Consider the following 15462-nt stretch of genomic DNA (forward strand, 5'->3'; position numbering starts at 1 on the left):
TATACATATGCTCGATAAAAAAAACATCGCAATAAGCGTATATTGATTGGTTTGCGCAAAAAGTTATAGCGTCTACAGAATAGGGAATAGTTTATGGCATTTTTATAAAATAATAAAAAAAAATTCTTGTAATGGCGGCGATCTGCAATTTTTATCGTGACTGCAACAATATGGCAGACACATTGTACACTTGACGCTATTTTGCGACAATTGTCATTTATACAGCGATCAGTGCTATAAAAATGACGGAGGCACGTAATCTCCCAACACAATCGTGGATCAGCAGCCATGATGAGCGTGGTCAAATTAAGCCTAGTACACACATGGGCCGAATGTCGGGCGACATTAAAACCAGCTGACATTTGGTCCATGTGTATGTTAGCCGGTCCAACAGAAGGGAACAGCACAGCAGGGGAGATTGTTAGTACAGCGGTTCCAATCTTAGCTGTGAGTACAGCGGGGAACGTAGGAACAGGCAAGATCAACAGGTATTGTACAACTTAAGGGACAACTGACATTACAAAAGCTCTCTGCTATATTTTGTGCCTTAAAGGAGTTGTAAAGGAAAAAATTTTTTCACCCTAATGCAATCTATGCATTAAGGTGAAAAAACATCTGATGCTCGAAAGTCCCGCGCGGTCCCGATATCCTCTTTGCCACTCAGCCTGGCCGCTGATTGGCTAGAGCGGATGGATTGAGAGCAGCGCAACCATTGGCTGGCGTTGCTGTCAATCGCATCCAGTGACGTGGCGCGCTGAGGGGCGTTGCCGAGTGATACGGTGAGTGGCTATGGCCGCCCGCAATTAGTGACCACCATGCGAGCTCTCGCATGACTGTGGTGACTAATTGCGGGGAGGACCAGAGACAGCCGCCGAGGGACCCCAGAAGACATGGATCGGGTGCAAAACGAACTGCACAGTGGAGGGAAATATAACATGTTTGTTATTTTAAAAAAAAATAAAAGCTTTTTAAAGAGCTTTTTTTTTTTTTTTTTAAGGGTTACAACCACTTCAGCCCCGGGAACATTTTGTTGCTAAATGACCGGGCCACTTTTTGCGATTCGGCACTGCGTCACTTTAACTGACAATTGCGTAATCGTGCAACGTGGCTCCCATACAAAATTTACGTCCTTTTTTCTCACAAATGGAGTTTTCTTTTGGTGGTATTTGTTCACCTCTTGCGTTTTTTTTTTGTTTTTTTGTTTTTTTTTTCACTATAAACAAAAATAGAGCGACAATTTTGAAAAAAAAATCTATTTTTAACTTTTTGCTATAATATCCCAAAAAAAAAACATAATTTATTTTTTCTCAGTTTAGACCTATATGTATTCTTCTACATATTTTTGGTAAAAAAAAATCGCAATAAGTGTTTGATTTGCGCAAAAATTATAGTGACTAAAAAACAGGGGATAGTTTTATGGCATTTTTATAAAAAACTTTATTTAACTGGTAATGGCGGCGATCAGCGTTTTTTTTTTTTTTTTTTTTTTTGTCGTGACTGCGACATTATGGCGGACACTTTTGACACCATTTTGGGACCATTGTAATTTTTACAGCGATGAGTGCTATAAAAATGCACTAATTACTGTAAAAATGGCAGTGAAGGGGTTAACCTGTAGGGGGCGCTGAAGGGGTTTAGTGTTCCCTAGGAAGTGATTCTTACGGTTAGGGGGCGTAGATGAAAAGGTTGGGGGACAAGGGACAGTGGCTGATGCTGACCCTATGACATTCCCTCCCCCCGGGGATTAATGGACTATCTTGGTACTTGGTAAGACGTGACATACATATTAAAGTAAAAAATTTATTTTTATTACCTAAAATGTAATTATACATAAACTACATGATTAAAATAGAAAAAAAACAGAGACTCAGGGTGCGCCCAAGCAATATTTGTTATTACAAACGTATAGACTGGTCTATGCCTCGACTAGTTTAGCGGAAAAAACGCTTCCTCAAGAGGACCAATCTATAAAGCAAACAATACAATTAATATTATACACACATAGTAGTTCAACAATAGCCATATTAAAACATAAAAGAAGATGATGCAGAGAAAAATAGCTTACCCACTATTTGGGTGGTCATGTGCGGCGTCCGGCCTGCCCAGGTAAAAATGCCCCCCTGTCAGGGGGCGTAGCTACACGTGAAATGTCACTGATCACTGTTCCTGAAGACAGGGAACACGATCAGTGTCACTCGGCAGAACGGGGAGATGTTGTGTTTACACACAATATCTCCCCCATTCTTGAGCTCTGTGACTCGATCGCGGGACACCGGCGGCGATCGTGTCGCGCGGTCACGGCGCTCGCGGAAGGGTTGCGAGTGCACCACCAAACGGCGGCAATTTAAAGGGGACGTTCCTGTACGCCCTTTTGCCTGTCAGTGCTATTTTGCTGACGTATATCAGCGTGCAAATGGTTAAAGTGATACTAAGCCTAAAATCTTTTTTTTACCTTAATGCATTGCTTACATTAAGATAAAAAGTTTGTTTCCCTGTGTGAAGGGAGGGGAGAAGAGATCAGCCCACTGCATGGATGCATCTATTCTCCCCTCCCTTCCTCACGCAGGAGCCATTGGATCTTGCTGCTGTCAATCAGATGCAGTAAAAGATGTGGGGGTGGGCCTAAGTCCCGCTGTGTAAGTCTATGGAGCGCGGCTCTATAGGCACACAGGTCGGGAGCGAGCATGCACCGTCTGTCCCCATAGCAAACCGCCGGGGACCTGAAAAGAGGGTGATCGGGGCCGCTCTGAGCAATACTACTACCTTTTTTAATAAAAAAAAAAAATCTAGCTTTAGTAACACTTTAATGGCCGTTTTTTTTTTATAGTAACCTATGTCCTTTTTCTCTTTCAATCCTCAGGTGAAAAGGAGTATTTTTGCCTCTCCGGAGAGTGTCACCGGCAAGGTGGGAGTCGGCACCTGCGGCATCGCGGACAAACCAATGACTCAGTATCAAGACACTTCCAAATACAACGTCAGGCACCTGATGCCCCAGTAACGCTCGCGTGTACCACATTCACCTTTTTATCCCTCTATTTTTCTAAAACTAAGTTATTTGTCGTCAAATGAAGATTAGCATGGCTCGCTGATGGTTCGGTTAGAAAACGCAAGAATACAGGCAACTAACAGGCAGACTTTTATGTTAACATACATTGGGCATTTAAGCAGGGGGCATGTTTGGCACCAATCAGCTCTTTGGGGCCCTTCTGAGGCAGTCTGCACCCGCAAAGGAACTGCAGGTAACCTGGCAGAGGGAGTATTTGGCATTTCAGTGCCTGTACAGGTGCTAGTTGCTCATAGCTGGTTTATTGGAGGCTGCCTTTGAGACGTTTTTTTATATTTCGTCAGCAAAATCTGATATTGTTTTTTTTCCATCTGACTACTGTAGGCACCTCGCAATTATAATTTAAAGCCTGAAACTGATGTGTCAGTTTTTCTGTGGTTGCTGGCAAGTCAAATCATAATTTGAGGGGGTGTTATGGGGGGTGGGGGCAGGCAATCTATCATATGGCAATGGGTAATAACACGTGTCCTGCTTTCCTGATGAATAATCCCATGATGCAGAATAACTGCAGAGTATAGGTTGCAAGATACGAACACCTACATTAAGACTCTGTATGTAAGAGAGAAACTTCTGCCAGGAAACCATGGTGGTCGAGAGGGATTTAATCCACTAATAGGCAGGCGAGAGGCATCATAAGGTGCCTTACATTAATGTTTATATCTGGGTAAGACCTTGCTACTCTTAAAAATGCTTATTTCCTCTCCTAACACCTATTCTGACTAACCTGTGTAAAAAAGATCTGCATACCTACCAATTTTCAGGCCGTTTTGGTATCTGGCTCCCCTCTCGGCCAGTGCCAGCTGCAGGGGAGAGGAAGGAGCGCTGACAGCAGATGGGCCATAGGAGGCTATGGGTGACGTCTCCTCTCCCAGCCATTATCAAGTGCTCTCTCCCCTGCATCCAGCACTGGCTGCCACAGGGGAGATCACGTGACTGGAGCTGCCTAAAAATACTCAAGTATACAGATCCTTCTTACACAGATTAGTCAGAATAGGAGTTAGGAGGGGGGAAGGGAGCATTTTTAGGAGTAGGTTAGGTTTTCCCTGGAATTCTACTTTCACTTCAGTGTTACAATTTTTCTGACGGTGCTGCAAGAGCTGCCCTAAACATACCAGGACTGGCACAGAAGCCAGGCCCCTCTTCTTGCTCCCTAATGAGTGCCTGAGGAAATGGTCACCAGACCACAAGTGTGAAGGCTGGACATGCTACTCGGACTCACCCAAAAATATACAGGCTTTCAGGAACTTTGCATAGGAATTTTAGAAGGCTCTTACGGTTCTGGCTACAGGTTTTTTTTTTTTTTGCAGATGTTTCTATGGTAAAGATTGTGATAAAAGGGGCATTTAGAGCAAAGTGACATTGTTTTGTAAGACCTTTTGGTTGCTTAGGTTGAGTCCTTGGAAAATAAATGGTCCTTCTGGGCAGAGACGAGCATGTGACCACCTGCAGTGCTGTCATTTGAGGGGAATTAACCCCGTGTAAGATCTTGCACCACTTACATAATGCTTTAACATCTGACTCTGATGAAGAATTGGAACAGCAAGGAGCACAATGTAAGCCAGTTTTACTGGATGGGGATATCGCCTTACAAGAGAACCTGTCGCTTTGCTTTGAATGGCCTAATTACATCTGATGATTAAGAGTGGAACTTAAACAATCATCTTATGTAATTTTCTGGGTTTGCAGATACTCTTTCACTACAGAACATGTTCTGCAGTACCTCCACTAGACAGCTGGGTTATATGAAGCTTCCTCATACATATGAAGCCATCTCCATGGCACCTTCATCTTCCTATAAATATTTTTAGATACATTGTGCTTCTCTTTTTTTTATAGCTTGTTTCCATTCTCTTCTTTCCTGACAGTGTTTTGTGGATAAGACTTGTTTGTGCTTTGCGCTCTCTACAAATGATCCTATAACAGGGGTAGGCAACCCCGGAGAGGTAGAGATATACTCTAACCATTGGTGGTCAGTGGGGAGCTCCAGTAACATCGCCTCCTACAATGGTGTTCAGTGACCCCCCTCCCATTGTACTGAGCACCATTATAGAGCTTCTTATCATTTTGGAATTAATACCCCCAAGTGCTAACATTATGTCCACTGTCAGAAGTGATTTTATTATCTTCTTCCTCTCCTCCGTCCCCTGTATACAGAGCTATGGAAAGACCTAGCTACCTGGCAATTGAAATGTGGTCCCTGCTGCTCCACCTCACATACATCCTAGCGCTTTTGTGTAATGTTGCATACAAACGCCTGGGATGGATGCAAGAGTAGGACCTCGGGGACCGGAGTGCCAGCCCCTGTCTTATGAGCAGCAAGCGACTTTGCTAAAACGCAGGACAACAGAAATCGACATCTCTGTTGAAGAAAAAAAAAAAAGAACATGAAAATTTCTGGTGAAAACTAGACTTAACTAAGACAATAGATATAGTAATTACAGGACAGCTTTTATAAGACATGCGAGAATGTTATGTTTAAAGGACCTTTGCCACTCAAAGCACGCCTTTTTTGAATATATATATTCTTTCATTGTCAAAAAATATCCCTGATCATCATTATGTCACTATAGCTAAATTAGGACTTTAACACAAGTTCTTTAAAATAGGAAACCTTTTTTTTTTTTTTTTTTTTTTTATGTGTACGGAGACTTGTCACAGATTTATTTTTTGTACTCCCGTTCCTCATAAGCTTTTTCACTTGTAGCAGACGAGGAGTAAGCGGGTAGCTTGTCGATTACTGTAGATAAGTCATTTTATGTATATATGTGTAGTGGATTGCGTGGTGTTGCCACCTATCCGAGGTCTGGTCTATATACCACGTCATGTTCTGGTGTAAATACACATTTGTTACCGCGTTTCCGATCTTTTGTACAGTCTGAGCTGTCTCTGCTTCTCGGCATGTCAGCCAACAGGCAGAGTAACACAATATGCGATTTACTGGTTTGTATTGTTCCTTTTATAAATGCTGGCACTTTTAGTACATGGCCATTATGATTCAACATCCAGTAAGTCCTTCCATTGGCAACCTTGTTTCTTGCCTGTTGGCATGAAAATGTAGCCTAAGTACCCTTTTATTTTTTATTAAATCTTGGCTTGTAAACACCTGTCTGAAGAGCCCCAAGTTCAGCAAACTTAAAAAAAAAAAAAAAGCACCAGGTAGCTTTTTTGAAATCCAAAGCTTCAGTCTGGGTAGAATAAACCAAAATGTAATGGAGATATATATATATATATATATATATATATATATATATATATATATATATATATATATATATATATATATATATATATATATATATATATATATATATATATATATATATATATATATATATATATAGTAATAAACCCAGTCACACAGATCTCAATCTTTAATACAAGAATGTAATTTAAATTGTAAGAGGCATTGCATTTCTCTTCTGCAATAAAAGCCCGCCTGCTCGCTGTTTGTTACAAGGGAACTTTAGTTAAATTTTAAAGGATAATTCCACTTTCTCCACATTTTTACTTTCTCAAATGTAATATTGTATGGTAGGACGGATGCTTGGACGTATTTATTTGGTTGATGCATGCGGCACTTTCTGACTGTGAGCTGCTCACTGATTCTTCTAAATGTTATCACCCTCATTTAAGTTGATGGGAGCTTTTATTAAAGGCCATCTCTGCTGTGCCTGCACTTTACAGGTCAACGGCTTGTTTTGTCCAGGAATGAGGCGAAAGCTTGTACTCGCCCGATCCTTCGTTCCACCGGGCAACAGCGCTCCTCCAGCAGTGGACTGTTCCTGGTCTATGGAGCCTGCTGTGGGTTTGATGATCAAACTGTTCACAACTCAAGACCCCAGGAGTGCTGGGCTGTCTTGTGCTAGGAGGATTAGATACGTAAATCTCCTTTCTCCTCTCCCTAGACAAAACAAGCAGTTAACCTGTGCAGTGCTGTAGATGGGCTTTAAAGATTTATAAACATTTAAGGCAGGATTTGCAATGCATTAACATGCAAACCACTGTACCAATTATTTTGAATAGCACCCATACAGACCTGTGTTTTAGCAGGACCATCTGTGCTTTGCAGTGCATTGAGAACAAAAAAAGGTGCACTAAAAAGATTGTTTTGGTGTGTTGGCAACCCACTCCAAATTAATGGACTGCCTTAACGCAATACATGATAAAGTTGAACGCCTGGCAAAAAACTTTTTTAGTCAGTCCCTGACATTACCAAATGTGGTTTATTTGCAATCGAAGCAGCAGCCACTGATTGTTCTTTTATTAAATGCAGCATTTTCAGGGCTCAAGGTTCTGAATAACCTGTGTAAGACTGATGGCTGCTGTGGCCATGCCTTTCTTGGGCCACCTGTTGTGTAACTTTCCCGTTCTTATTTTAATTTTTTTTAAACAGCGGCATCATTACAATGCCGCTTGTTGTAGTGCGAGGACCTGGGTGTCTCAGACTCCTGGCCCAGGAGACTCGGGGTTGGCCCTGCCCATGACTTGAAGCCATGGTTAGCTGGCCAGGAAATCTCTGTTCTTTCATGCCTGAAATCCTGCCAACATTCATGCCCATTGAAGGAAATAATTTTCATTGCATGATGGCAAGATTGATACAGTGGTGCCAAATGGGGAAGAAAAGTGATGTCAGCATAGCTGCTTTCTGCCTTTTAAAACAATGATGTCACTTACATTAAAAAGATGCTTTATAAGTTTAAAAAAAAAAAGTTTTTAATTCTGAAAATCTGTTGAATATAGGGGGTAATTTAGAATCTATCCATGCACCTCAAAGATGTGATTACAGCTTAAGATTTCAATGTCTAAGGCCCTTTTCACATGGGCAATCCGACCAGGTCTGCCTGACCTGATCAGGTGGTCCATGTATCCCCATGGACTTGTATTGATTTACACCCATCTACCTCTAATCTAATCCGGTCCCCTAAAGAAAAAAGGAAGGGATCCACCCGTTCTCTGTCTAGGCAAATCGGATTGGATGGCAGTCGTGTGTAAACAGACAGCCGGTCCGTTTACACACGACTGCTCACAGAGCAGAGCAGGCTCTGTCTATGACAGCTCTGCAGAAGCTAAGAAGAAATGAACCGATCATCTGCTCAGCAGGGGATCAGTGGATGGATCCCTGCTGAGCAAATTAAATTCCACCCCATGTGAAAGAGGCCTAAAGCCAAAGTTTTTATATTAGATTTTTTTTCTTTTATAAAGCAGTGAAGGGTTTGAGCTGTGGTGTGTTTTTGTTACGGTACCTACTTTTTTGTCATCTCACCAGGGTAGGCCTGGTGGACACATTTCCCCCCCTTTTTTTTTTTTTTTTTTTTTTTTTTAAGTGGCCTATTGTGAAGGGTTGGGGGTGAGTGAGTAGCTTGGCCAATTGGAAAAAGTGAATGGATTCCTCAATCCACAGTTAGGCCGGGTTCACACTAGTACGACATGACTTGTGTACGACTGTGGACTCGCCTTTGCTCTGGGACTTCGGTCCAACTTCCATCCGACAATGTATCCTGATGGCAGAACTCCACCACTGTCAGAATACACCGATCTTGGCTGCAGGCGCTGAACGAGAGAAGTTTTCCAAGTTTCCTATTGGACAAGTCGGTCTACCAATCAACTTCTTTTGAACAGGTGCACCCATACGTGGATTGCTATTTGGCCGGTCCCTGCTGAACTGGCTGAATTTTGATCCACCTATGGACGGCGTTGGCCTTGCTGCGCATCAGATTTTAGCTACCAGGAAAGGCAATACTCTGGTTGGTACACAATACTGTTCCTCATTAGGACTCTTTGATAAATAAGACTTAATGGTCTTGCTATGTCAACATTTTGTTAGCCGTTTTAGACTTTTGGCAGTGGATGCGACTACCTGCAAAGTTTACCTGCTTCTCACTGAGAATAATGAATACATAAAAAGATTTGGAGGTGCAAAAGGAATAAAGCATGTAAATGAATTGTTTTGTTTTGCAGTTTGTCAAACATTTGGAGAAACTGGAATTGCGTGTTAAGGGGTCAATAAACCCATTTCGAATTATTTTGGTTGGGAGGCATATGTCGTGTCTGCGGATAGTAAGTTACTTCTTGATGGTTGTTTCCTTAAGGCGTTGGTGTAAGCACCTTATAGTTTTTGTGATTTGATCATTGCAAAATGTAGCAAACTTTTTTTGTCAAATTTTGTTAGAAAATAATTATACTGCAGTATTTTGCTATACAGAACTACTAACAAAGACTTTGCTTCGGGCAAACAAACCTCCCTCTCCGCCACAAGCAACACTGCTTTAAAATCCCACTACTTCAGCACCATTTCAAAGCCACCGATCAGTGCCATTTCCTGTGCAGGTTGCCGACATCTGTGCGACTTCATGCACAGATGTAAATGCAAGTCGCACACAAAATCGCCAAAAATAGTGCAGGAATCAGAGTTGCATCGATTCTAATGGTTCCATAGCCAGAAATAAGGTGTGACTTGTCATGCGACTTTGATCTGTCAAATTACATGACAAGTCTCACTGGTGTGAACGGGGGCTCAATCTTTGTTTCAGTCATATAAAACTTCAGTGTAAAATATAAGATCCTGCAGGAAAAGACCACAGCTTATTTATGCAGGAAAAGAGCACATGGGCAATTGGGCCGCTTTGTCGCATATGAATGTGACCAGAGACTGCCAGCCTTGGGGGCAAACTTTTTGCAGGGCCATGCAGAGGTTCTAACCCACTTGTATGTTTTCTGTTTTAACAAAAATCACTGAAACGAATCATCCATGTGAATAAATATTTAGGCTGGGTTCATACTGATGCAGCTGCTGGTCACAGCAGGGGTTACCGTGCATCCTTGTTCACTGATTCAAGAGCAGATTGCGTCTGAATTCGTACCTGAAACAAAGCCAAAGACGCACAGGACCCTTTACCAATGCGGACCATGGCCGCCCAGGTCCAAGCCGGTCACACTCTCCTCTCATGCGAATTGGATGCAAGGGTACCCACATCTAATTCACATCAGTGTAAATCCAGCCTTACACTCAAAAGCGTCATAGAACAAATATGCATTTCACAAACTCCCGACCCGGGTTCAGCATGGCTGGTCATCTTAAGGGTAATAATGAAGGTTTTGCAGTAGTTTCATTTTTTTTCCTTTTTATAGCAAAATAGTGTAGTGAATTGTTGTATTTATGTAAGGGAATTTCAGGCTGTATCATGCTAGCTGCTTATATTCATAATTACCATACCTGTGTTTGTTGGCTTGCCACAGGGATTCACACCTATGCATTTTTAGTGCATTTTGCAGATTTGCACTACAGAACGTGTTCCATAGGAAACAGTGTTGAATTTACTGTAGTGCAAATATGCAAAAAGCACTAAAATTGTATAGGAGTGAATCAGGCCTAAGGAACGACTTAAACCAGTTTTCAGGTGCTGCTCTAGCAGAAAGCAAATTAAAACGCATCCAAAGAGTGATGCATTGAAGTTCTACAGAACATTTTGCGAGTTTCCATTTAATCAGAGCTGATGTCTGACAGCCAACTATGCCCATCTAGTCTGTGAGATTAATGTCTGGATGTGTGAGGAGGGGTAGTCTTAGCTGAGGAAAACTGTCCGCAAAGCACCCCGGGCAAGTAAATCATTTTGTGCTGGATGGTGACATTTTTGTATAACAAGTGTGAATTTCAGTTTTGTATGTATCTTTTTATGAAATAAAGTTTTAAAAAACTCGTTATGTTTGCCTTCTTAACGTAGCATTGTTGTGTAACCTTGTGCAACATTAGTGTGTTTTTTTTTTTTTTTTTTTTTTTAATAGAAGGAATAATTATACCTTGGTAGACCTCCATCTGTGTTTTTAAACATAGCGTTAAAGTGTATGTTCAGTCTGAACCCTGCTAGCAGTCTTCTTAAAGTGGCAATCATCACGCCCATTAGGACCTGTGTTCAACACCGGAGCAGAATGGTTCTTTAAGAGCTTCAACAAAGCTTGCTGAAAGCTCTGTAAATGCTTTGTCTAAGCTTGCTGTTCACACTGCTTTTATACAAGCTGAAGCCCGTGTAAAACTAGCATTTACTACTTCTGGACCCGCCCACCGCACATATACTGTTGCAGGGCAGCCGGCTGCGCAAAACAATGTACCTGTATGTTGTTTGTACTTGCTGGTTTATAGGTGCACGCCACCGTCAACCAGCTCCCGCTGTGATTAGACACAGAGGGAGCCAATCACAGTATCTGGCGGCCATGTTGGCTACCCACGGGGGGGGGGAGGAAATCGCGGTCTGCTTATGTAAACAAGGCAGACGTCGTTCTGTCACAGAGGGAGATCTGTGATTCCTACGAATCAGAAATGAAAAACATTTTGTTTTTTTTCTTCAAAATCGTTGCTATTTTTTGTTTATAGCGCAAAAAAAACCCTGCAGAGGTGATCAAATGCCACCAAAAGAAAGCGCTATTAGTGGGGAGAAAAAAATCTATTTTGTTTGGGGGAAGCATCACAGTTCTCAGTTAAAATAATGCTGTGCCGTATTGCAAAAATTGGCCTGGTCGTTAAGGGGGTAAATCCTTCTGGGGCTGAAGTGGTTAAACAGAATGCTGTTCCTGTGTGTTGGATAATTTTTTTTTTTTAGCAGAGCCCTAGTACTGATAACACTCAACTCTCCCTCTGGTGTCAAATCTATATGTTTTGGTATAGTAAAACAAAATGAAAACAAGCACGTACAAATGTGAAAGCAACATTAAAAATGTAGGGCCTTGTAACACAGTAACTACAGTCATATGCTAAAGCGGATAACAAAATTGGAACGCTAAAGCAGATACTTTCTGCTATGGCCAGCTATAGCTAGGGCGGTGGACACGTTTATGTTTCACATATGATGAAGCAAGTATGCCCCATGGATATTGACTTTTATTTTTTTACTTATCTGAACAAGCAAATGTTAGAGATTCAAACAGTGGCTCTGGATTTGGCTTATTGTTCTGTCCATCAATGCTGACCTAGGCTTCCTTTTGACATCACTTCCTCTGATTCGAATCCATGCTATTACTGAGTGCCTCCACTGGCAGTACTTGGCATCAGCTACAGTTTTTCCTGGGTATTCCAGTTACAAGCTCACTAGGAGTGCTTGGTGAATTCTGTCTTCTGGATCTACAGTGCCACTGGGGTTCTCCCTGTTTCTTCTTGCTGTGCTAACGTTCCTGATCGGATGTTCTTCTGGATCATCTGCATCAGCACCTTCTGTTCAAGGCTCTGATAGCAACATCTACTGGCACTCCTGTCCCTTGGCACTATCTGTCGTACTTCCAGGGGTGCGTGGGCTGGAGATACAAGAGAGGCCAAACTCTCTTTTATTTCTGTCTCCTACAAGGTACATGACGGTTACAGCAGCTTGAGTTTGTTCACCCTGGGTCTTCCGCATGAGTTGCCTACAATTGACCAAACCTACTACATCGTTCCCAGTCCATTTGCTCTTAGCGCCTGTTCTATACAGTAAGTTGCCTGACCCTGAAAAGCTATTTGCTCAGCAAAGCAATGTTTTATTTAGGAGAGCTTAATGCAAACATGGACAGTCCCTGTGGTGGACACTGACACTTTTTGTCTTAAGATGTCACTGGTCCCTGTAGAGAATATTTCTATGTTGAAGGACCTAGTGGGGAAAAAAAAAGTTAGAGGCACTCTTAAAGGCCTCCCCCCCCCCCCCCTTTTTTTTTTTAGGTAGGACACACCATGCAACCTGCGGTTGCGTCCATAGTAGCTTGTCAGATTCTTGTCTGGACTAAGCACTTAGCCAAAGAACCTCACGCCGTCTTAAAATATATATATATATATATATATATATATATATATATATATATATACACACACACACACTGTTGTTTACTAAAGCTTACACTACTGTGCAAAAGACTTGACAGATGCACTTCACAAGATTTTCAGGAAGAGCCTCCTCTTCGTTAATATATGTAGGAGTCTGGCTCAAAGGCTGGGATGGTAAATTCCAAAGCAAGAAATGCCTTGAGCCATATACCCTTAGAGGTTGAACACCTGTTTGTTTCCTCCTTGGATAAAGAGATCACAGGGGAAATAGCACTCTCTTCCTCCTTGGATCTTCTTGTGCTGGTCAGCAGCTCCTCCTGCAGGGGGTCTTTACTCCAGTAGGAGGACAGTCTGGCAAACAGACTTGGTCCTTGGACCACCCCATGCATCTGACCTGCAAGGCCAGACTTGCCCTGGCATGATAGATTTGGATATGCTTAATATGCTTGGATACAGCACTCTGAACAGCCAGCTTCTTTAGCAATGACCTTTTGTGACTTAGTCATTGACACCCTCGACAAGGAGGGTGTCGATGATGATCTTCTGGATAAGAGCCGGTTCACACAGGGGCAACATGACTTCCAGCACGACTTTGGAAGGCAACTTGGACAGGACTTGAGTATGAATCATCAGGCAACTTCAAGTTGCCTCCAGGACAGTACAAGGCAACTTCAAGTCACCTCCAGGACAGGAGGCTTTCCAGTGGCCAATCAAACAACAATCGGCTCTGTGGGAGGGAGGGGTTTGCCTGAGAAATGTATGTTCTCTTCCTGTAAAGTTGCTTCAGTTAAGACAGTGATCTGACTCCTGAGGCGACTTCTATTGAAATCTATGGGTACAAGTTGCCTACAAGTCGGATTGAAGTAGTACAGGAACCTTTTCTGAAGTCGGAGCGACTTCAGTAGTTTGTATTAAGACGGCTCCATTCACTTCCATTGATTTTCTCAAGCACGTGACTTGGGGCAACTTCAAGTCGGATCCCAGGTTCCCCCTGTGTGAACCAGCTCTAACAGTCAAATCAGCAGTCTTCCCCATGATTGTGTAACCTGCTGATCCAGGCAGATACTATTTAAGGGCTCAGAAAACCTTTACAGGTGTTAATTAGCTGATTAGAGTGTGGCACTATCAGTCGACAATTTTCTGATACTAAATTTTGGGTTTTCACTAAACCAAGGTTGCCTTTTTAGTGATAAAAAGTGGAGCTTTTCTGAAAAATAATACTGTTCCTGCATATTGTGATTTTAGGAATTTGTTCATGCAGGCTTGTATTGGAAGGTCCATTTTAACACACAGTTGTTCTTGCATATTCTTATTATACATTCCCTATATATTGCCTGTCTGTAAGGACTGCGCTATCCTTCTGGTACCCCCCATAGACTTTAAGCAGCAGTTTTCCATTCTTGGGACCAGGCAGGCCAGGAAAAGAGCGGTTAAAATGATTAAGCTGGGGATTTGTGGTAATCTCCGGAGAATTTGTGCGATAGAAGGAAATATCAGCTATGGTAAGGAAGGCGATTGCATAATGTTCTAAATTGATGTGTCCTCAGCTAATCCCTCCATGGAGAAAACCATTTGCAAAAGTCTGAAATAAACCATCAAATCCATTTGCTCAAACGTTGCAAAAAAAAATAATTCTAAATTTTGTGAATTTTCAAAAAAAGTTTAAAAAAAAAGTCACATCATGGGTGAGGATGCAAAACAATGCAGCAGAAGAAAGACTTTAAAGGTTGCCACGTTGTAACCCCAGGTAAGAGAAGTGGGTATACAAAATGTTTGTATTATGAATACATATTTGTAATTTTATATCATTTCAATAAAAGAGGTATGAAACTATTAATTACATGTATTCCCCATTGGAATTCGAGCCTAGTTGGCCTGTGAATCCAGCCGACATTATCACAAATATACATGAAGATAAAGTGATTGTAACAACAATAAATATGATAACTGGCTGGAACACAAAAAATACTCATCTTGATCGCTGATCTTTATGTGTTTCGCCAATCATTGGCTTCTTCAGGAGCTCCTATAAATGTTGGGGTGAAAATTACAATCATTAATACCATACAATATATAAACATATAGTTTGTACATAGAATGGTCAAACCAGTTACCACATACAGAAGCTCTGAGCGCTCAGTCCAACTGGTCTGGTCTAGGTCCACCCAGCAAATAGTGGCAACACCCCGGGTATACTTCAGCTGCTAGAGAAGCCCTAAAGGCCGCCCATCGCCTCCTACCAGATTAATAATAAATGGAAAATTTAATTCTCATAACATACATAGTAAGCATGGGTGGTGGTGAATCACCACTGTCAGGTCTGCTAAGAGGCCGCCTGCCTGTCCATATGGAATTGCTCCCTAGTTCGCTTAGTCAGCATAATGTAGCTCCCATTCCTACTGATCAAGATTTGGTAGCATTTAGGGCCAGCAGGGGGCAATTTAATAGAAGAACGTGGAAGACACTCTGTTGCAGATCTCTAAAGCAGAACTACAATTGTGAACTTCAGAGTCCACAGGGATCCGGCATCTTTGGGTGACAAAACTTATCTTGCTTAGGAAGCCACTCAGGGAGCATTGTCACTCTAGGACCAGAAGCTGAGGCACTGAGAGGATCA

General features: G+C 42.0%; 1 protein-coding gene across 1 annotated transcript in view; it reads left to right on the top strand.

The window, feature by feature from the left end:
• SMNDC1 (survival motor neuron domain containing 1) overlaps positions 1 to 5426 on the top strand; it is a 29877-nt gene extending 24451 nt beyond the window's left edge. Inside the window, exon 6 of the mRNA XM_040361641.1 lies at positions 2861 to 5426. Coding sequence (XP_040217575.1) covers positions 2861 to 2998 — 138 coding nt within the window. The 3' untranslated portion in view covers positions 2999 to 5426. The remainder of the gene's footprint in view (positions 1 to 2860) is intronic.
• The last annotated feature ends 10036 nt before the right edge of the window (positions 5427 to 15462 follow it).

The sequence above is a fragment of the Rana temporaria genome, chromosome 8, assembly GCF_905171775.1.
Source record: "Rana temporaria chromosome 8, aRanTem1.1, whole genome shotgun sequence".
Classification (NCBI taxonomy): Eukaryota; Metazoa; Chordata; class Amphibia; order Anura; family Ranidae; genus Rana; species Rana temporaria.